Source organism: Ovis canadensis, chromosome 3 (assembly GCF_042477335.2).
Source record: "Ovis canadensis isolate MfBH-ARS-UI-01 breed Bighorn chromosome 3, ARS-UI_OviCan_v2, whole genome shotgun sequence".
NCBI lineage: Eukaryota > Metazoa > Chordata > Mammalia > Artiodactyla > Bovidae > Ovis > Ovis canadensis.
In genome coordinates this window covers 219,125,614-219,147,565 of record NC_091247.1, presented here as the reverse complement: position 1 = coordinate 219,147,565, position 21,952 = coordinate 219,125,614, and the positions used below count along the sequence as shown (strand labels likewise).

Sequence of the window (21,952 nt, the reverse complement as noted above, 5' to 3'; positions counted from 1 at the left end):
GGATGCTGGGGACTCTGGACAAATGCTCCCACCCTGGCCCTGGCCCTGCAGAGTAGCACAGAAAACCATGTGTCTTGCGCCTTCCTCCCCGAGGAGCTGGCCATCTGAGGGTCTCTTCACAAGCCTTTGTTGTCTCCCAGGCCCCTCTCAGGCTGCTTACCTTCACCAGATCCACACCAGCCTGGAGTCCAGCCGAGCGTTCAAAATTCCCCCTTAGCTTCATGTACTGGTAGCTGCAGGGAGAGCAAAAGAGTGGTTGAGCCTCAGGACCCAGCTGTGATGGCCCCAGGAGGAAGCTGGCGGGCAGCACAGAGGTGATGCAGGCTGCTGGGATGGGACTCTGGGTGGGTGAATCCTCTGGGAAAAGCTAGACTGGGAATCAGGGCACCGATAGGACTTTAAGAGGTTGCTCAGGCTGTACCCCACTGGGAACACCCTCACCTCCGCAGCTTGGACTGTTTTAGGGCCGTCTCGACGTCCATGTCTTCGCTGCTATAGTCGGTGATGATGATATTGAAGTGCGGGTCGCTGGTGACCCGGGACAGGGTCTCCATGTCTCTGATGAATTGCTGCACCCAGCGTGCCTGGTTCTTCACTGCCCAGCGGGGTGGGGAGAAAGAAGTGGAGCAATGCAAAGGAGTGCCTCTTTACTCCCAGGTCCTGTGTGGTCAGGAGTCCCATTGGACCTCTGCTTAGGGCAATGTGGCTATGAGAATGGTTAGCAGGGCAGTGGGGGTCGGAGGGCAGCGGGAAAGTTCCTGGTACAGGGGCCTCTCCAACCCCTCCCTGCACAGCCTCCCAGGCAGGGCCCCGCAGAAAGCCTGGAGCTGGAGCTTGTCATCTGCTCTCATAGTAACCCTCCTGGGCCCTGACAGTCCAACCCACCAGCTGTCCACCCCATGATCACCCTGCACTTCCTGTCTGACCCCCTCTAACCCGGTCTACTCCTGTGACTGGCTCCCCTCTCCCTCTCTCTTTATGAAAACCAGCCAGCCCATTCCCCAAGCCCCTCCCTATCTCACTGCCCCAGGCCAGCAGCCCTGGCCCATTGTTCATTCCCAACCCTGCAGGCAGGTTCCACAGGAAGAGCTGCCGGTCAGCCGGTCAGCCGGTCAGCCGTCCTTCTCAGCTGCTGCCCTGATGGCCCAGGTCACCTGAGACCAGTTACTTTGTTCCCGTGAGCCTCAGTTTCCCATGGTGGTCTTTCCCCCAGGTTCTGTGAGATCACGTCAGGGAGCAGAGACCAGGTGCTTGCTATCTCATGAGGCCTCTGGTCGGCTGAGGGCACCTAGGCAGCGGGAGGCTCACCCGGCACGATGAAGTGGACCACGGCGCGGTGGTTCCAGGAGAAGCCCTGGGGCCAGCACAGCTTGGGCTCCGGGGCCCGGGCACCTGGGACATGCCTCTGGAAGTCATGTGGGCTCCACACCAGGCCCTGCAGGTTCAGGGCCTCGGCCTCCTTCCCACTCACTGCATCAGCGCCCTGCCAGCCACGTGTGGACACGAACTCTGAGAGCCGCACCAGGCGCTGGCCTTGCTCCAGGAGCTCGAGCTCCAGGAGGTAGCGGCCCCCACGGAGGTGGTCCTGCCGTTTCTCTACATTCACAATGCGCTGAAGCTGGTACCTCCTGGAAGAAAGGGTGGGAGGCTTCTGTCACTCCACCCCATGCGTCAGGAGATCCCAGGCTTTGCCCAGCTTTGCGGCTGGTTAACATGCTCATATGATGCTTACCCATTCCAGTGAGCACTGCCATCATCTTTAAAAAAAGGATCCATAGAGATGGATGAGCTAGTCTCTTAGAGCTCTAAGACCCTAAGTATTCAGCATGTAAGGTGGAGGCATGAGTCATAGTGAAGAGATTCCTTCAGAAGCTAACCCTCATTACTACACAGCTCTGTTCAGTCAACAGTGCAAAGGACACAATGGGGACTTCCCTGGTGGTCCAGTGGTTAAGAATCCGTCTGCCCATGCTGGGGATGTGAGTTCGATCCCTAGTCCTGAAAGATCTCACACACCGCAGAGCAACTAAGCCCGTGTACCCCAGCTCTTGAGCCTGTGTGCCGCAGCGACTGAGTCCGCATGCCACACCTAGACAGCAACAAAGACCCAGCACAGCCTAAAAATAAATGAACTTTAAAAAACACATATGGCTAATAAAAGAATAATTTTAAAAGAAGAGACACGACAGACGATTGGAAATGCTGACTGGTTGGCCCGACGTCACTACTCACAAGGGAAATGAAATCAAAACCACCGTGCAATACCACTCCACATCCACTAGCGTGGCTATTTTCAAAAAAAGCAAAATTAGAATTGGTGAGATTATGGAGAAACTGGAGCCTTTATACACCGCTGATGAGAACGTAAAATGGTACAGATGATTTGCAAAAGAGTTGGCAGCTCCTCAAAATGTTAAACCTAGAGTTACTCTATGACCCAGCCATTCAATCCCAAGGAATTTACCCAGGAGAACTGAAAACAGGGTCACGCAAATACCCGGTACATGAATGTTCATAGCAGCATCATTCTTAAGAGCAAAAGGTGGAGACAACCCAAATGTCCATCAGCTGATGAATAAACAGACATGTAGTCTGCCCAGACAGTGGAATATGACATAAAGAAATGAGGCACTGATACACTCTACAAGGTGCACGCGCCTTGGAAGCACCTGCTAAGTGGCAGACGCCAGACACACGTGAAATGTCTGACGTAGGTAAATCTACAGGGAACAAGCAGAGCAGTGGTTGCCAGAGCCTGGGAGGAAGGAGGTAAACTGCTAACCAGATTTCTTTTAAAAGTGAGGAAAACATTCTAGAATCAGATAGGGGTGGTGGCTGCACAACATTCTAAATATACTTAAAAACTACTCAACTGTACACTCCTAAATGGTGAATTAAATGATATATTCCTTTTATCTCAATTAGAAAAATATCAGTGGGTTGAAAACAAACGAATGAATGAAAAAAAAACAAGCACTCAGTCGTGCCTTCTGCCGCCGCCCTTCCAGCCCACATCTGGGGTCTCAGGGTGTCTTTTTAAAGCCAGTTTTGCTAGTTCCACCTCTTTACTGGCTCCTTGCACGAGCACATTCCCAGAGCTCAGCCCATGCCCAGGGCCAGGCCCTGAGGGTTTCAGACCTTGCCCGATGGTGGGACCAAGACCTGAAGGCATGCATCCTCCCAGACGCCCCTCCCCGCCCGGCCCAAGAGCCCTTTACCTTACCCCCGGATCCTCTGGTTGAGCTTCTTCAGGAAGACCCGCGTGACCTCGAGCGCCTCCTGCTCCGGAAGCAGCAGGTTGCCCGACGTGTTACAGCTCAGGTCGATCCAGTCCGTCCGCAGCGCTTGGAAGTCCAGGTCGTGGGCGCTGAAGGTCTGCTCCCAGTTCACCACCGGGTCGAACATGGACAGGTACTCCAACACCTCGCTCACATCCTCCTCGTCCTCCCCCTCATCCTCCCCCTCGGCCTCACCCTCTGTTTGTCCTTCTTGGCCACCTACTGCCACCACCACATCCTGCTCCTCGGGCCAGCCCACCCTGGGGTCTGGAGGCTCCATCCTATCGCCCCTTCTCTGCTCTGCGATGTACGACTCGACCTGGTTCAGCCACTGAGACCGCCCGAGCATCTTCCCGGGACTGGCACCAGAGGGCCTGGGCCTCTTCGCTGGTGGTGAGCGCCCGGCCAGGGGTTCCGGGGGCCACTTGTCAGGATGCTGCAGAGCCTGGTAGGGCTCGAGGCTGGGCTTCCTCGCCTTCTTGTCTGCTAGCTGGGCAGTGGTGGTGCTGGGCCTCATGGGGAGGGAGGCTGTGGAGTTCTGCCAGGGAGGGGGTGCTGCCAGGCCCTCCTGGGCCCGAGCCAGGAGTCTCCGCAGGTTTTGGAGGCGGCGGTCAGGGGCATCCTGCCCAGGAGCTGTGGGGGGGCCTGTCTTCCCCACTGGCATCCTGGCATTCTGGCCATCAGGGGCAGGGGTATCCTCTGCCGCATCTCCATACTGGGATTCTTCTAGAAGGCCATCCTCGAAACCTGCTGTTAAAACCATCCCTCACATGGGCTTTTCAACCTCTCCCCAACAAGACCCAGAAGACAGCTGAGGACCAGAGATGTGAGATGGGCAAAGGTCCCCAGAAAGACCCAGGGTGAGTTACTCAGCCTCAACTAACCCAGTGTCTCCATCGGTATAAAGCGTTGTTGTCAAGGGTGGTAACATGAGGGATAGAAAAAGTGCTAGCAGGGGCCCAGCGGATGGCTGGGGTCAGGCCCCAGCCCTGCAGAGAGGCCGTGGGAGGACAGTGCTTCTGTAGGGCAGTTTCCTAAGTGCAGGGCAGGCAAGGCCCTCGGGCCTTCAGGGCATGTTCGCCAGGGCCCTGAATCTCCTCCTCTGGACCACCTCACTTTTGAAACATCCCAACTTGTGTCTTGGAAGTTAAGGGGACGAAGGGCTGCTCCCCATCTCTTAGGCCTGGGGAAAGGGGCTGCAGGGTTTGCATTCTAAGCTCCTGGGGGTGGTTCTGGCCCAGTCTGGACTGTCATCCTCCAGCCTGGCCCAGAGGCTCGGCCATCACTCTACCTGGCTGCTCTGAGCCCTGCTTCTGAGGCTGGTCAATCTTGATGTAGTCTTGAAAGCTGAGCCTGCAATGGGGAGGAGGGGAGCTCTGAGGTCACAGCTGACTGGGGGTACGGGGGAGAGGGGTGTGAGCGTGTGTGCATGTGTGTACATATATGTGTGTGCACGCGCATGTGTGTGTGAAGCGCCCAGGAAAAGCCAAGGCCCCCGGTGGAGTGCCCTCATAGCCTCCTTGGTCCAGGGAGCTCTCCTGGCTCCCCCGACTCAGTGCCTCACCTGTCTTGGTAGTAGGCGTTTTCCTGGTAGAAGCACTTATTCTGGGTCTCCATGTGGCTCAGGCGAGTGTAGTCATTAGGGTAAACAAAGGACAGGTGAATCTGGTGGGCGCAGGAGGAAGGCACGGGGCTGCTGTGGACCAAGCATCTGGATTCCGGCCACTCTTTACACCCCCTCCTGGCACCGGGGTGGCACGTGCCCCCGAGCTGGGCTCCCCGGTGCCCACTTCCCATCTCCTGCCCCAGCTCATCCAGCTGCAGCTGAGACCACCCGCCTCTCCTCCTGTGGCCTTTCCGGCCGACAGCACCCCAAGACCAGACCCCGCTACTCCCTACACTGCTTTTTGCCCCCCTTCAAACACAGCTCTAGGCCACGGCCACCAAAACCCTCTCAACCCTGCCCCACAGCTGCCCCCGGCCCTCTGTCCTGCCTCCAGTCTCCCCCGCCATCATCTCTGGGCCCAGGAGCCCAGCATCACCCCACCTCTCGGCCTCCACACGGGCTCTGGGTTCTCTAAAGCCGAGCCTCTCCACAGTTCACCTCCCCAGCGCCTCGTCTATAGTTTAACAAATACCACTGCCCTTGGGTGGAGGGTAGGAGGCCTTGGCCAGGCCACACACTGCACAGCACCAGGCTCTGCAGGGCTGCCCGCCCAGGATGGGCACCCGCGGAATACCAGCAGTGTGGTGTGGGAAGGCTGGGCACAGTGGAGTGCCAGTTCTCCGGGCCTAGGGCCTCTGGGGTGTGGCATGGGGAGGAAGGGGTCAGCCTCAGCCAGCCCCTCCCATTCCAGCCCCTGTCGCCCAGGCGAGACTTACAAACCGGAGTCCCTGGTAGCGCTGCAGAGGGAGCCCGTCCACCAGGTAGCTGGGCTTGTAGGGGCAGTCAGGCAGGACGTGTCGGAGCTGAGCCTTGGGGATCAGAGGCACTGGAGGTGGAAGGAGGTGGCTGAGGGCTGCGGGCTGCAGCCCGGAGCCTGCACGTGTCTGTCTTTGCTCGTGAGAGAGTCCACATCCGGTGGTTGAGGCTGCTAAACGAAGCTGGCCCCCCCTCGAGGGTGGGGATGGCATTCACAGGGCACCTTGGAGACAAGGAGCTTGGACACAGTCCCCGGCTCAAGGCACAGTAGAGCGCTAGGATCGCTATACACAGCCAGTCTCAAAACAGGTTTCGAAACTTCCAAGAGGCCACAAAGCCTCACCCGAGTACAGCGTCAGTAACCGAATTTCCTTCCACTTGTCATGGAGGGGCGTGGGGGTGGGGGGAAGGGGACATGCCATCTTTTAAGTTTTATTTTATAGTATTTATTTGGCTGCTCTGGGTCTTAGCTGCAGCATGTGAACTATTTAGTTGTGGCGTGTGGGATCTAGTTCCTCGACCAGGGATGAAACCTGGGCCCCCTGCACTGGGAGCGAGACGTCTTAGCCACTGGACCCTCAGGGAAGTCCACGTCAACTTTTAAAATGTAAATGCCCCTGACAGTTTAAGGCCCCAGTGCCTTAGTGGGGACACGCTTCTCTCACTGGACAAGAGCTAGAGTCTGGTGAGAAGCTGATACCTGCGATTGCAGGGGCCTGTCTGGATTCTGGCTCTGCTTCTTGTCCTGACACGTTTGCTCTGTAATGATCGGTACGACTGTGAAGCGGTCCGTCTGTATTTCTGCACTGTTCTGTACATGTGTTCTATTTCACATACGTGAAAGCAAAAAGCCTCTGGTTTGGGGACACTGTGCAGGATAGAAGCCTCCCGAGTCTCCTCCCTGACACCACAGGCCTGGCAGTACATCCCCAGGCCAGAGGTCAAGTGCGTGGTGAGGTCTTACCTCTGTAGAGAGTGTCCCGAGGGTCGGGCCGCAGCATGTCGGCAGGTGGTTGTTCGTCAGTGGGAAGGGGGTCTGGGGGGCGCACGTGGCTGGCTGCTGTCTGCGGGATGTGGTCCACCTCGTCCATCCTCAGGAGGGTCTCATCTGGGCCCAGGGAGGAAAGAGCAGGACAGCCGTGACTCCCAGAGAAGCCAGCCCAGAAGCCAGGCCCCTGCCTTCTCGAGGGGCTGGGAAGGGGCCAGGTCAAGGCTCCAGGACCAGCCGCCCCACAACCTGGTACAGTCTGTGTGTGTGTGTGTTTAGTTGATCAGTTGTGTCTGACGCTACAATCCTTTGGACTATAGCCCTCCAGGCTCCTCGGTCTATGGGATTCTCCAGGCCAGACTACTGGAGTGGGTTGCCATTTCCTCTGCCAGGGCATCTTCCCGACCCAGGGACTGAACCTGCGTCCCCTGTGTTCCCTGCATTGCAGGTGTATTCCTTACCTGCTGGAGCCATCAGGGAACATACAGCCAACAGGTACTGTATAGGATGTGCCCAATCCCTGCCCCCCAAAGCTGTGCCCCCCAAACCTGTGGCTTCAGCTGTTTCTCTCCCCTGGACCCCCCAACCAGTCCCATGGCTGGCACACACCACAGTTCTGCGTGAACTGGAAAAAGCCACCTCCTGCTCAAAATGCTTTCCTGCCATCTGCTAGAAATCTGTCCTTAGAAGTATATTCAGCTTAACAAATATGTGAAAAGCACTTTCTACGTAATAAGCCAGACACTGTTCCCAGTGTCTGACAAATATCAACCATTTTAATCCTCGTCACCGCTGTGACTTAAGCACAGCATGATCCCTACTTTACAGACAAAGAACTCGGGTGAATGGAAGCAAAGTCTTGTGCCTGAAATCACACAGCAGACAGGTTGGCAAAGCTGAGTGTGAATGTAGGGTGTCTGCCTCAGGCTCCCCAGCAGGCCTAAGCCTATGCCCAGGTGAGCAGGACACCCTGAGGCTCAGCACCTCCCTCTGGCCTCCGGGGGTGTTTGCTCTCTGCCTGAGGGTTCAATTGCCTTGGCCCACAGAGTTTTCCTTCTATGCTAGAGGCTGGCAACATCTGGCCCATCTTATAGGTTTTCTACCTGAATTTGCTGTGGGCTTCTTTATTCTTGGTTCACACTGATTCAAACTCTCCCTTCTTCTGGCCCTCCTGCTCTGACCCTGTGGCCTCTTGCTTGGTCGCTAGCAGCCTCCCCTCACCCACCTTATCTCTTCCCCATGACCACCCTCTTCTGTGAGTCAAACGTGCCATTTCTTACTTCCTCCTGCCCTCCACACACACTGCCTGCCATCTCCTGGGCTCCTCCAGACCCGCCTTGCCTTCTTGCTAGGGCCTCTGCTGCGCCCGCTCCTCCTACACCTGGGCCCACGCGGGCTATACCCGCCGGCGGAGACTGCTCTGTGGGGCCTCCAGACAGGAAATCACAAGCCATGATGAGTGTGATCAGAGAGTCCACGGGCTGCAGCCAGAAAGCAGGTCAGCACGCTTTCTCTCCCCTGGCCATGGCTGTGCAAGAACCATGGCGGCTCACCTGCAAAGTAGGGGCCTGGCTGCCCTCTGAAGTTTTTTTCACCTGGACTGAGCCTCACAGTTTCTGGAGCGCCTTGGAATCATGCAGACAATGCTGTGTGGGGGTGGATGGGCACTGTTCTGGGGGAAGGACTCCGAGAGCATGCAGAGAGTCCTCCCAGGTCACTGACCCCCGAGGGCTCAGGACCTCTGACCATGGTGTTCTTCTGGCCTCTGCTCCTCATCCCACACCCTTCACATGTGGGGTTCTGGCCTCCACATGCCAGGCCCCCCAGCAGGCAGAGCCCAACAGGCTGGCCCACCTGGCCTCGTCCCCAGGCTGGGCAGGACACTCACTTGTGAAGAGGGACAGGGAAGCAGAGTCGATTATGCTGAACTTGGCCCCGGGGGCATTCCGCCGCCACTGGAAGAGGGGAGGGAGGATGTGAAGGCTCGGAGGTGGCTGATTGGGAACAAGGTTCGAGGGAGCAGGCAGAGGGGCGGCCAGGTGGGTGCCGAGGGTTCAGTGAGCACTCACTGCGACTTCCACATGGTCGGTGCCCTGGTCATTCTGCTTGTGCAGCACCTCGAAGTAGTACCGGTGGGCAGCTGCCAGGCTGGAGGGAGAGACGGCACAGGGGCTGCCTCCCAGCACCACACAACCCCGGTCCCTCCCTCCTTGCCCCAGTCCCTCAGATCTGCCGCTGAGCGTCTGGGTCACAATCCCCATCACCACTTACTGACGGGGCAGCCTCAGTTTTCCCTCCCGTGAGATGGGATAATGACAGCGCAAACCTCCCAGAACACTCAGGGAGACACGTGAAATAACAGTGCTAATCCTCAGAGAGCTGTTCCTATGTGTGAGCACCAAGTGTGTGTGTGTGTGTGTGTGTGTGCGCACACTTAATTCTGTCTGACTCTGCAACCTTACAGACTGTAGCCCGCCAGGCTCCTCTGTCCACGGAATTTTCCAGGCAAGAATACTGGAGCAGGTTGCCATTTCCTACTTCAAGGGATCTTCCCAACCCAGGGATCAAACCTGAGTCTTCTGTGCTTTGGTAGGTGGACTCTTCATCACAGAGCCACCTGGGGAGCCCAGGCTAAGTGCTTTATACATTCGAACTCACTTAACCCCTGTTTGTAGATAAGAATGCTGAGGTGCAGAAATCTTGGGTAATTTGCCCGAAGTCACCAGGTAATAAGTGGCCCCATTGGTGTTTGGACCCAGGCAGTTGGGTCTCAGCCCCGGTTCTCAGTTGCTCCCCTGAGCCACATGGGCAGTGGCGACCACGGGGGCTGGCACAGCCAGTGCTTTGTGCGAGCTGGCCTGTTTCACCACCAACACCAGCACGGGCACCATCAAGCCCACACATGTTCTCCTGGATGGGTGGTGGGTGGCTGTGGGTGTGTGTGCACGCATGTGCGAGCATGTGTACCACCAGGTGGCGCTCTGAGGCTGGGCTAGTTTCCGCCCCAGCCACTCCAGGAACCATCAAGCCCACAAGTGTTCTTGCCCGTGTGTGTGCATGCATGTGTGCATACCACCAGGTGGCGCTCTGAGGCTGGGTTAGTTCCCGCCCCAGCCACTACGGGCCTTCCCTCTGCCTGCCCAGGGGTCCCCGCCATCCAGAATTTTGTGCAGCACAGAAAGCGCAGCAGGACTCTGGGCTGCACAGCTGTAGATCTATCCAGAGATGGAGAAAACGGGCAGAGAGAAAGGAGACCTGTTCTGTTTCCCAGCCCTGAGTGCCACTCAATATCTGTGTGACTCTCATAAAGTCACAGCCCTCTCTGGGTCTCGGGTCTTCATCTGTAAAGTGAAGAAAGATGGTCCAGAAGGTCTCTGTCATTCTCCTGAAATGCAGGGGGCCCTGGGTTGCTGGACCTCTGTGACGGGGGGTTGGGTGGCAGAGGGGTCCGCCTGGGGCCCAGCTCCCAGCCTGCCTCCGTTTGGGAAGGAGGTTGGGGGATCTGCTGCTCATCATGACCCATACTCACCTGACCGGCTTCGAAATCTGACTCCGGAATTTTGCGAACTCTCCAGGGGCAGTCCACTCTTTTCCGGTCTGGAGGTGTGGGAGAGGGGGAGGGTGGGAGTGATGAGTGAGGAGACAAGGAGAAAGGAGGGAGGTGGGAGGAGCAGGGAGGGGAGATGCTGAGGGATGGGAGGGGGCTCAGGACCACTTGAGAAGCAACTCTCTTTCCTCAAAGTGCTCCCCACAATGCAACCTGAGAAGCCACACGATTCCCGGCACCAGGACCAGGATGGGTGTGGCCTAGACCTGAGTCTTCTCCAGGTCTGTTCTCTCCCACATCTTGTCCATCCCTCTGTAAGAGTGTCCTGATGGAGGCGTGTGACCTGGTTCCTGGGGGGACAGGAGGGCCTGTGGGGCTGAGCAGACCCTACCTTGCCCACGCTGGCCAGCAGCTGCAGGCCAGAGACCTGGTCGTCCCGGCTCAGCCAGAATTCTGCGTTGTCGTCGGCAGCGATGGCAAACTGGATCTCCCCTGGGCATGGGGGGTGGTTTCCCAGGTGAGGGCAGGACGAGACTTCCCCTAGGGGGCACTCATGTCTCAGAGACTAAATTCTCTGTGGGGCCTTGTGCCAGCCTGCCTGCTTTGTAAAGCAGGGGTTTCTACACCTGGGAGACTCCGTGGATAGGGGGACACTTACAGAGAGGGGTAAGCTAGTTTCAGACCCTGCAAATCAGGGTGTGAAGTGGCCACCTGGGCGCATGCATGAGGCCTCACCACGTCCAAACCCTGCTCCCCTGAAAGTGGGCTAACGGTCCAGCCAGCCCAGGGCAGGCGACATGCCTAGGCACCCCGAGAACTCAGACAGGAAGGGGAAAGGCAGGATGTGGGGCTGGCCTCACCATCCATGAAGGGGTGCAGATAGCCAAAGATGCGGAGGCCATAGTTGGTCCACTTGGGAGACACGGCCAGCTTCCTTAGGGTTGTGCGGATCTGTGCCGGGAAAGCGGGGGATCACTACCCGGGGAGGGAAGAGGAAAGTGAAGCGATGGGTCTGCTCAGGGCTGGTGGGACAATGGGAGGGAGGCAGGTAGAACCGGGTACAGGCTCCCACGTGCTTCTTTATTCAGACCTTGAACAGTACACAACCGCGCAACTGGATGTGGTGGCACCTGGGGAACCATATTGTGAGCCATGAGGAAGGTAGGGAAATGGACAGGATTTCTCAGGAGGGAACAAGGGAGATAGTGTGGGCAGATGAAGGGCGTCCATGGGATAAAGGAAAGGAGATGAACCAGAAAAAGCAAGGAAGAGGAGCGAGGCAGAAGTTGCGGGGGGAGAGGACTGGTGAGAGCCAGGAGCGGGGCGGGAGGGGGCGGGAGGCACTCACGTGGGGGTACAGGGGGAAGTGGAGGTTCCTCCGCAGCTGCTGGACAGAGCTGCCACACCAGTCCTCAAACACGTGCAGGTTGACACGGCCGCGGAACTGCGGGGATGGGGAGGAGCGAGTGTGAGACAGAGGCCTGGCCTGCCCAGCCCAGCACCTCACTGTTCAAGGTCACGGTCCACGCTGGCCCCTTTCCCATCCTCGGCCCCGTGGCTGCATGGCCTGACCCCGAGGCCTGGTCTGTTTTTTCTGGCCTTGCACGTGTTCACACGCAGATGCACACATGCATGAACATGCGCACACACACACATACACTCCCGGCTATTCCCACATGGGAAGGGGGCTGGTCTGCATCCCCCAGGCAAGGGGGGGTTACAGGCAGGACAGAGTGGTGGGAGGGAGGCCCCAGGCTGGGTTTCAGCCGGTTTGCCCCCCTTCCCTTTGGTCTCGTGGAGAAGGGCATGGAAACCCACTCCAGTATTCTTGCCTGGAGAATACAGACAGAGGAGCCGGGTGGAGTCGGACACGACTGAAGCGGCTTAGCACGCACGCACACCTTCAGCCTCAAAAGAGGAAAGCCGCGTGGCTGTCTGGCCTGGATGAAACCTCACCCCCCGGTCTTTGAGCTGCCCCTTCAGCTGGCAGAGGGTCCTGAGGCTGGCTCTCCCGAGAGTCAGAGCCTCTCATGGACCACTGCTCAGGTACCTGGGGCTCAGGGGCAGCCAAGGGAAAATAAGAGCGAACAGGTCCCCTCCCCTCCTAGGCTGGGGGCTGGTGGGCACAGGACTGAGCTGGGAAGCACAGGGACCCGCTGGGGGAGAGGGGATGGGCAGGAAGCAGGACTCCAGTGGGTGGAAGGGTGGGGAGTGGGGAGGGGAGGGAGGGGGAACCTGTCCCAAATCATCTGAACATAGCGCTTCAGGTGCCCCATCTTACTCTCCCCTCTCCCCACACCCCTCACCTCTAGATTATGGGAGGTGGACCCCATCAGGCCACACGAACAGGCCCTCCCTTCCTACCATCAGATACCAAATCCCAGTGGCCTTAGGGAGACAGAGGAGGGGATACCGGAACTGGAAGGCCTTCCCACAAAGAAGGCCTTCAGCAAGAGCTCTGGAGGAGGGACGGTGGTAGGGGGAGAGAGAAGAGACCGGCCAGAGCCCACCCCCCGATGGGCCTGCCAAGACCTGAGGTGCAGCTGGAGGGGTCCCCCGTCCCCACTTGGAGAGTCACCCCATCCCCTCAGAGCTTGGCTCTTCCTGGGCTCGGCAGCCTGGGGACCTCGGGGAGCAGCCATCGCTCCCTGGAATGTGAGTGGGAGGCTGGGGTGGGTGGGAGAGAGAATGCGGGCCGCGTAGGTTAGGGGCGGCCTGGGGCTGCTTGGAAGGAAAGAATGGGGACATTGTGCCACTTCTGGGGAAATTCCTGAGTCCTGTTTATAAGACCCAGTTGTCTCCTCCAAGCCGACCCCCTCCCTGCCCCTCCCCAGGAGACTCTTGAGTCCACAGAAAACAGAGGGTAGGGGGGGACACCCCCAGAAGTCTGCTTGTTCAGCCAGGGGGCCAGAGGCCACAGGGGCTGGGACAGGGGAAGGACGAGGGAGGAGGGAGCTGGCTGCCCCTACCTGCCCCATGGCCTGAGCCACAGGGGAAACCCAGGCAGGTGGACGAAAGTGTCCACATCCTGGGAGTTAGAGCCCTGATTCAGTCCACAGCCCACCCTCCAGCCACCCCTCACCCCTCTTAGGCTCTAGGCAGGGGTCCCCTGAGGGACTAGTCAGCACCTTCTTCCTCCCCAGGCCTTGATGGCAACCCCACCTTGGTTTGAGTCCCTCCAAGCTTTGGAGACACTGTGTCGGGCAGGGATGTAGGACTCGGGCTGGTCAGCACTGCCCTTTGCCCCCTTCTCACCATCCAGCAGGGTTAAGGCCCAGGGAGGAGCACTGGTTACTGCCAGGGCCAGAGCACATCCATGGCCAAAGACGGACCTGAAACGTCCAGTCACACGCAGCGGAGAAGATACCTGTTGAACCTTTTCCTTTCAGAGTTGACACTATTAAAGCCCAGAGAGGCAAACTGACTCCCCAAGGACACAGAGCAATGAACCCTGTGGAATTGGGAGGGCATGTAGGGGTATGAATACTGCCTGTGGGTGCTCACCTGGGAATGCCCACTGCCTTCCACCACGACAGGGCCTCTGCCAGGCCTCGCTGGCCTCACAGAGCCTCCCAACAGGATGGAGGTGTCTCCCACCACTGATTTCCTCACACTACCTGCAGAACTGTCTTTCTAAAGACAGATCCAGGGACTTGCCTCACGATCCAGTGGCTAAGACTCCACTGCAACTAAGAGTTTGCACGCGTAGCTGAAGATCCCACAGGCTGCAAAGAAGATCTAAGACCCCACATGCTGCAACTGAGACTTGGTGCAACCAAATAAATAGATAAAAACTGGGGGGAAAAAAAAAGTTTCTAAAGACAGATCTGACCATGCCACTCCGCCGCCTCACACCTCTGAGGGTTCCCAGAGGCTTCTGGACAAAACCTGGCTTTCCGGCCTCACCTCGCCCCTCTCCCGGTCACACCTGCCCTCCACCCACACACACTCCTCTCTGCCTTTGCAAACCGATTCCTGGTTGGAAGGCCTTTTCCTTTCTTCCCCCACCCAGCAAATTCTAGTTTAAGAATTTAAGAATCCTTTAAGGCTCTTCTCAAATCCCTCTTTGGGCGTCTACAATTTCTCCAGGCAGAGTTACAGCTCCCTCCTCGGGACTCCTTGCACATCTTAATTATCCAAGGGAACAAGTGCTCAGAGAAGCTAAACCTGGCGCCGTATGTTCCTTCATTTATCCTATAACCACTAGAGATGTTGGTACCAGTGTTGATGCAAAGATGGAAAGGGTTCCCTGGAGGAGAGACAGGTGGAAGTACGAGCCACCTGGGCCAGGGTTACTGCAGAGGCTGAGATGCAGACGGCGTGCAGGTGGTCCACCTCCCGGGGGTGGTGGGGCAGCCCAGCACTGGTGTGAGCATGGACCAGGCTGCTGCTTGGCCAGATTCACACTTACAAGACCAGCACACCTGGCAGGACCATGTGACCTTCACCCAGCAGGACAACTGAGGCCTGTACTCCAGACTATTTAGAGTCTCTACAGCCTCTGGATTCTTGCTTATACCTGCCCCTCAAGTGAGCTCCCCTTGGGAATCGAGGGGCTCCCAACTCTGGATAAGAGATCTCTCTGGATGGAGGAAGGGACCAGAGCCCTATCTGGTGAAATCCTAGTGGGGGACATCACCCCCCTTTGAATAGATGCTCTGTGACTGAACTGTGATGTCACTTGTACCTCCCATGGTGACCACGTATGTGATGGTGGGGGTTCAGGGTCCTGAAAAAAGGCAGGTCTGATCTACACACAAACGTCCACAGCAGCATTATTATCAGGAGCTGAAAGCAGAAACAGCCCAAACACCCATTTCTGAGGATAAGATAATGAGGTCCGTCCACACAGTGGAAGATTACTCAGCCGGAGAAAGGAATGAAGTCCTGATACAAACGCTGCCACATGGATGGGCCTTGAAAACATAATGCTAAGTGAGAGAAGCCAGACAAAAAGGCCACGTATAGTACGAGTCTGTCTGTATGAAGAGAGTCTTCATATAGAGAGAGTCTATCTGAATGGGCAGATCCAGAGAGACAGATTAGACTAGCATTTCCTGGGGGCTGGGGACTGGGGGTAGTGAGGCTATTAGGTGAGGGGTTTCCCTTAGTGGTGACAAAAACCTATTAATATTAAATTGATAGTTATGGATGACAACTCTATGAATATACTAAGCGCTATTGACTTGTACACATTAACTGGGTGAATTATAGGGACTTCCCTGGTGGTCCAGAGGTTAAGAATCCACCTTCCAATGCAGGGGACCCAGGTTCAATCCCTGGTCAGAAAACCAACATCCAACATGCAACTGGAGCAACTAAGTTGGAATGCTGCAACTGAGACCCATCACTGACACTAAATCCATCTTTTAAAATCATGAATTATACAGTACATGAACTATATCTCAATAAAACTGTTAGAGGGAAAAAAAGGGGCGGGGTGGAGCCTGAGAAGGGAAGTCAGAATCCCAGCCCTCGGGAGAGAGATACCGAGTCACGGAGCCCACGCGACATGACCCGTGGACTCCAGCTTGTTTTGATCTGACTCTGTATCCACCACATTTCTTTCCTGTAACGATGCTGGCTTTGTAGGGGGAGCAGAGTAGCAGACAGTGTTTGGCCAGTGGACCAAATACCGATGGTAAGTGAATGGACTGCCCCTGAGGTTTGTTAATTAGTGGGGTTTGCTAGTCAGAGTCTCATGATTTGGTCTGACAGGGACGGTGTCTGAGGGCAGTTATGCCATGAAGCCCTGCCCACCAGCTGTCCGCTCCCCATCTGAACGGCAGAGCGGTGACTAAGCCTGCTGCGCTGGAGAGCCACTTCTGGCCTCTGAGACTCTGAGCTGCCAGCTGAAGGCTGGGGAGGGCAGCCAGTCAAAGAAGAAACCACAGGCAGCCTTCCCGTGTTCTGTCCATGCTCGCCCACAGGGGAGGGTTGCAGGAGCTTTGCCACCTTGCGGAGTGACTGGTCAACCCCTTTGGAAGCCATTGCCCAGAAAGGGGTGATAACAGTGCAACCTGACAGCCCCGGACAGCTAGCAGATGCTCAGTAAAGCACTTCCTGCTGCAACTGTAGGTCCAAAGGCAGGAGACAGGTAAGGAGAGGGAATAGAGGTCCCCACGGAGGGCTAGAGGAGAGGGCCCCATGCAGCTGGACGGCTGCATATGTGAGCTATCTAAACTGTCAGGACCTGAGTCTGACAGTTATTGGTGAGAATCCACCTTCCAGTGCAGGGGACCCAGGTTCAATCCCTGGTCACCAATTGCGGGGCGAGAGTGAAGGAGGTGGTGAGATGAGAAGACTGGATTGGTGATTCCCTGAAGATTCATGCGGGTTGTGAGGAGGATTTTATAAGCCACTTTCTTTTCTTCTTCTTCTTCTTTTTTTTTTTTTTGGCTGCTTTGGGTGGCTTGTAAGATCTTAGTTCCCCAGCCAGGGACTGAATCCTGGCCCCCAGCAGTGAGAGCATGGAGTCCTAACCACTGGACTGCCAGCGAATTCGCTGTAAAAAGCCACTTTTAATAATAAAATACCAAAGTCAGTGGAAATCAGGCCTTTATCACCAAAAGGCTAAACACTTACTAAAAGATCAACTATTCCTTTTAAAAGTTAATCACATTTTAATCATTATTTACTATTTGTTACTGTTCTCCAGCAGTCATGTGTGGATGTGAGAGTTGGACTGTGAAGAAAGCTGAGTGCCGAAGAATTGATGCTTTGGAACTGTGGTGTTGGAGAAGACTCTTGAGGGTCCCTTGGACTGCGAGGAGATCCAACCAGTCCATTCTAAAGGAGATCAGTCCTGGGTGTTCTTTGGAAGGAATGATGCTAAAGCTGAAACTCCAGTACTTTGGCCACCTCATGCGAAGAGTTGACTCACTGGAAAAGACTCTGATGCTGGGAGGGATTGGGGGCAGGAGGAAAAGAGGATGACAGAGGATGAGATGGCTGGATGGCATCACCGACTTGATGGACGTGAGTTTGAGTGAACTCCAGGAGTTGATGATGGACAGGGAGGCCTGGTGTGCTGCAGTTCATGGGGTCACAAAGAGTCGGACACGACTGAGCGACTGAACTGAACTGAGCTGAACTGAACTGTTTTCATCGAGATATGTATAGATATATCTTCAGAGCTTCCCTGATGGCTCAGTGGCAAAGAATCTGCCCACAATGTGAGAGATGGGGATTCGATCACTAGATTGGGAAGATCCCCTGTAGGAGGAAATGGCAACCCACTTCAGTATTCTTGCCTAGAAAATCCCATGGACAGATGATGAGTCTGGCAGGCTATAGACCATGGGGTCACAAAGAGTTGGACACAACAGAGGATGCAAACAGTTCATATATATCTCCATCCTTGACTGGCCAAGAAAAGCAGAAGAATTAATGATTAATAAATGCAGACTATGATGTAGTTACAATCTTTCAAAATAATTGGTTCATTAAGAAAAATGATCCAAACTGGCCTCAAGGGAGAGAAGGCTGAATCGCTGGACCAATGGTTTTCACAATACTATCTCCAGGTGGGGTGGGGCCTAATTACCCGATGATGTCACCTGGTACAGGTGTGCCAGTGATGTAATCCACTCTCTCAGGATTTAACCAGAGGCAATTTCACGGCAGATAACCTACCATCATATTTCGAATAACACCACCTCCTTCACTCTCGCCCCACAGCAAATGGGTGGACTGGGAATGAAATCACCCAGGCGGTAGGGACCAACCTGTGATAGGTGTGGATGAAGACGACTGGCTGGCCGCCAGCACCCGGCCAAGAAAGGCCTGGACAAGTTGCATGGTCCGACGCCCAAATTTAAAATGTTCACCCCCAAATCACCATGCTGCTCTGGAATGTCTGCACAAGCATTTACTCCAGGTAATCTTGTGTCTGTAATAAACCTCCGAGCCTCTGTTTCTATACCAAGAGAAAAAGAATCTGTCCAGTCCAACATAAACAAAAGGTGTGATGATGGTTATGACAATTTTTATTCACATGTTTGACAGCTTTCTATAAAAATTTTCTAAAGCAAGAGTTTCTTGGTATAAAGTCCCTCAGAGCACTGGTTTCATAGAGCACTAAGTTTGGTACGTGCTGGGAGAAACCAAATCAAATAGAGGATGACAGAACTCAGCATCTTTCACGTACTAACATGTATTTTCAGGAAGTTGGATGTCTATAGATTTTAAACCATATTTCACAATGGATTCCTTTCTGACTGGAGTATCTTATGGGACTTAATGGTCCAAGAAAGACAGTTTGGGAAGCCGAATTTTATGACTGGGGACTGGCATAGACATGAAAGTCCCATAGCTTTCTTGAGCTTTACTTTTCTCACCCATAAAATGAGGACACTACGCTGTCCTACTGGGTCATAAAGCTGACAGGTTACAAACAAAGCCTGGCACATGGTAGTACTTTTGTGCTTAGTTGCTCACTCGTGTCCCACTCTGTGTGATCCCACGGCCTGTAGCCTGCCAGGTTCCTCTGTCCACAGGATTTTCCAGCAAGCATACTGGAGTGGATTCCAGGGGAATCTTCCCAACCCAGGGATTGAAGCTCCTGCATTAGCAGGTGGATTCTTTACCACTGAGCCACCTGGGAAGCCCCCCGGCAAATGTCAACACTTCTCTATGTTAGTTAAGGAAGAAAATTCAATGAGCCTGGAACTCTAACTTTTTCTTCAAATTAGATGAAAAAAAACCCTCTTTTTTGGCCGCACTGAGCTGCATGTGGGATCTTAGTTCCCCAACCAGGGATCGAACGCAAACTCCCTGCTGTGGAAGTGCAGAGTCTTAACTACTGGACCGCCAGGGAAGCCCCCGGATGAAAAACTTTAATAATAACCACCAGAATAAAATGCTCTGTGGCCTCTGGAGTTACCTACTAATATCAACACTGTTTTCTTAACACTGCCTTTCAAGGAGCAGCCTCACCTCTGAGAGCCAGGGCACCGGCTTATTCCACTTCAGGTAGCTGCTGTTTCCACTCCCACCACGTGCTGAGCCTGGATCCTGGCAGAACAGAGAAGAATGAACTTGGTGGGAATATGAAGGGGGCGATAGGACCGGGGCCCCCTGAACGTGCCTGAGGGGATGCAGAGGGTCAAGAGACACAGTCCTGCTGTCAGAAGCTTGTCAACTTAAGGACATTCCTATTTCTGGTCCACACACCGTCCCTCACCAACATACCTCTAATGTACACTTCTGGGATGTTTCTGCTTTCCTGACTTTTCTCAGTCTTCCCATACCAAAAGCATTTTTTTCTAATTAGACCAGGCTCTCCTGAGGACAGGGACCCTGCCTCCCTCTTCCTCTACACCCCCTTAGGGTGTACTCATTTATCCTAACATTTGTCCCCCTGGGGACACCCCAGCTCTTCCCTATCCTGTAGGTCCATGGGGTCAGTTAGGCTCTGGTCCAGCCTTGGGGGCAGTATCTGTTCTAGGCTCAGAAGCTCAACCTTATGGCTCCAGGCTGAACTGACCTCGAATTCCCAAACCCCTACCCAGAGCTGCTTCTGGGGACCAGCAGCCCAAGAAACACTATCAGGAAAATGCTCCATTATTTGCAGCTATTTGCAGGGAGGGGTGTCTGTCTACCACATCATCTGCGACTCTTGGCTGCCAGCATCCTGGATTGTGACTGGAGGACCAGCCCAGTCACCCCAGCAGGAGGCGAGACGTGCTGGTCCTTCCTCCAGCCCCTGCTCTTGCAGAGATGGAGGCCACCTCCCTGGACAGCTCAGACATAATAAAGGCTTTGAGGAGGGAGGGCAGGATGGATATCTCTACCCACAAGGTAGGAGAGCCTGGGACACCAGCCTGCCATCCAGGGCGTCCCTCTGCTCTGCCTCTCCTAACACGGGAAAGCGGAGGATGCCCTCAGGGCTATGTGGGTGGGCGGGTAGGGGACCTGAGTTAAGGCAGCAGCAAGGGGACGGCTGACCCTGCCACGTACCTTGGGGCCCAGCCTCTGGGGACGGTAGAACTGCAGATTCGGGTCCACAGCCGGAATGTTTCTGCTGGCCAGAGCCTTGGCCAGCTCCCTCCAGCTGCCGTACCCTGAGGAGGGGAAAGAGGAAGAGAGGAACAAGGTCAGTATGACCCGAAGGTCGCACACATCCGTGAGACTCAGGGCAGGAAAACTGAGGAAATGGTGTTCCTTCTGTTGCTCCTCACGGCTGGCTGTGGGGGTGGGGGTGTCGGGAGACAATTACACCTTGGCCAAGGTCAACATGGCAGAAAGCGAGGACATGAGCTCATCTCCTGTTGGGATTTGCTGTCTTTCCCAAGTCAGAGAGGAAGCCAGGCCGGGTGAAAGCGGAGCTTTGTCCTGCCACGGTGACCACCACAGGCCGCCTCTGCAGGCCTAATTCGCCCAAACACCATCATGGGGAAGGGAGAGTCTCACAGGACAGTGGAGCTAAGCTTTTCCCTCCACAACTTTCCCTTCTCCAAGCCAGGGAGCCGGCGGGGTTGTCTGACTGGGAGGCCCTCCCCCTGCCCACCGCTAGTTGCTGGGCAGCTGGATAGGCCAGAGCTGGGGGTGGGGGCAGGAAAGGGTGAGCCAGGACCTGGCATCCACCAATCGGATCTAGCAACAGCTGGAGACGTGAGATTCCAGGACCGGCTCCTCCTGGATTGACCTAGAGGCTGTGAGCCGGCTGACGCCTGTGCCCTCACGCACAACCTGAGAAGGTAAGAGCCACACCGCAGTGAGAACGAGGGGACACGTGTGCATTCACCATCACACAGAGGGGCTGCCGAGGGTAGGGTGGGAGAGTCAGAATTCAGCTGTCAGCACTGATGTCCACGGGGGGCTGGGGCTGTCCCCAGGTGAGGGGGATGCTTGAGCAGGACGGAGACTTTGATATGTGGAAACATGAGCCAGAATCACAGGCTTCCAGGAGCCAGGAGGGGCTTTGAAGACCACCTACTCGGGACTTCCCTGGGGGTCCAGTGGCTGGGACCCTGGGCTCCCAGTGCAGGGGGCCCGGGTTTGATCCCTGGTCAGGGAACTAGATCCCACATGCCACAGTTAAAACTCGGCATAGCCAAGAAAAAAACAAGACCACCTAGTCCTCATTTCAGGTGAGGAAATGGAGCCCCAGTTATCTGGGTTCACTCAGCAAACACAGTTGACCCCCTGTTCATGAGGGGTACGTTTAAGACCCCCCCAGCAGATATCCTGAAACCACACATAGTATCAAACTACATATATATGCTGTTTATTCCTACGCACCTATGATTAAATTTAATTAGACATGGTGAGAGATTAATAATATGAAAAGTAAAATAGAACAATAATAGAGTGTATCATAATAAAAGTTATATGAGTCACTCTGTCTCAAAATATTTTACTGTACAAAGTGAATGCCTTTTCCATCTTAACTGAGCACTTACTTATCATGCACTGAAGCTATACCTTGAGCAGTTTCAGGTTTGACAGCAAAACCAGTACAAATTTCCTTTCCCTTCTTCACAATTTCAGGAGTAGAAGATTTGCTCTTGCTGTAGATCTCAGCAACCTTAGTATATGATTTTTTTTTCTTTATTAGTTTTCATCTCTTCACTTAAAAGAAGCACTTTAAGGGACTTCCCTGGTGGTCCAGTGGTTAAGACTTTGTACTTCCACTACTGGGAGCACAGGTTCGATCCCTGCTCTGGGGAACTAAGATCCCACATGACACATGGTGTGGTCAAAAAGAAGCAACA

At 55.1% G+C, this 21,952-nt stretch overlaps 1 protein-coding gene across 2 annotated transcripts in view; it reads right to left on the bottom strand.

Moving 5' to 3' along the window:
• Positions 1 to 21,952, bottom strand: part of B4GALNT3 (beta-1,4-N-acetyl-galactosaminyltransferase 3) — a 98,303-nt gene that overhangs the window by 4,746 nt on the left and 71,605 nt on the right. Inside the window, exons 2-17 of one of the 2 annotated variants that reach the window (XM_069585909.1) lie at positions 20,196 to 20,299; positions 19,173 to 19,250; positions 11,584 to 11,679; positions 11,096 to 11,186; positions 10,627 to 10,727; positions 10,218 to 10,285; positions 8,758 to 8,836; positions 8,577 to 8,643; positions 6,665 to 6,808; positions 5,661 to 5,770; positions 4,843 to 4,943; positions 4,570 to 4,631; positions 3,224 to 4,028; positions 1,309 to 1,628; positions 442 to 595; positions 161 to 233 (exon numbers count right to left, since the gene is read on the bottom strand). In XM_069585909.1, the coding sequence (XP_069442010.1) occupies positions 161 to 233; positions 442 to 595; positions 1,309 to 1,628; positions 3,224 to 4,028; positions 4,570 to 4,631; positions 4,843 to 4,943; positions 5,661 to 5,770; positions 6,665 to 6,808; positions 8,577 to 8,643; positions 8,758 to 8,836; positions 10,218 to 10,285; positions 10,627 to 10,727; positions 11,096 to 11,186; positions 11,584 to 11,679; positions 19,173 to 19,250; positions 20,196 to 20,299 (2,453 nt within the window). The remainder of the gene's footprint in view (positions 1 to 160; positions 234 to 441; positions 596 to 1,308; positions 1,629 to 3,223; positions 4,029 to 4,569; positions 4,632 to 4,842; positions 4,944 to 5,660; positions 5,771 to 6,664; positions 6,809 to 8,576; positions 8,644 to 8,757; positions 8,837 to 10,217; positions 10,286 to 10,626; positions 10,728 to 11,095; positions 11,187 to 11,583; positions 11,680 to 19,172; positions 19,251 to 20,195; positions 20,300 to 21,952) is intronic. The other variant, XM_069585908.1, reaches the window with a different exon arrangement.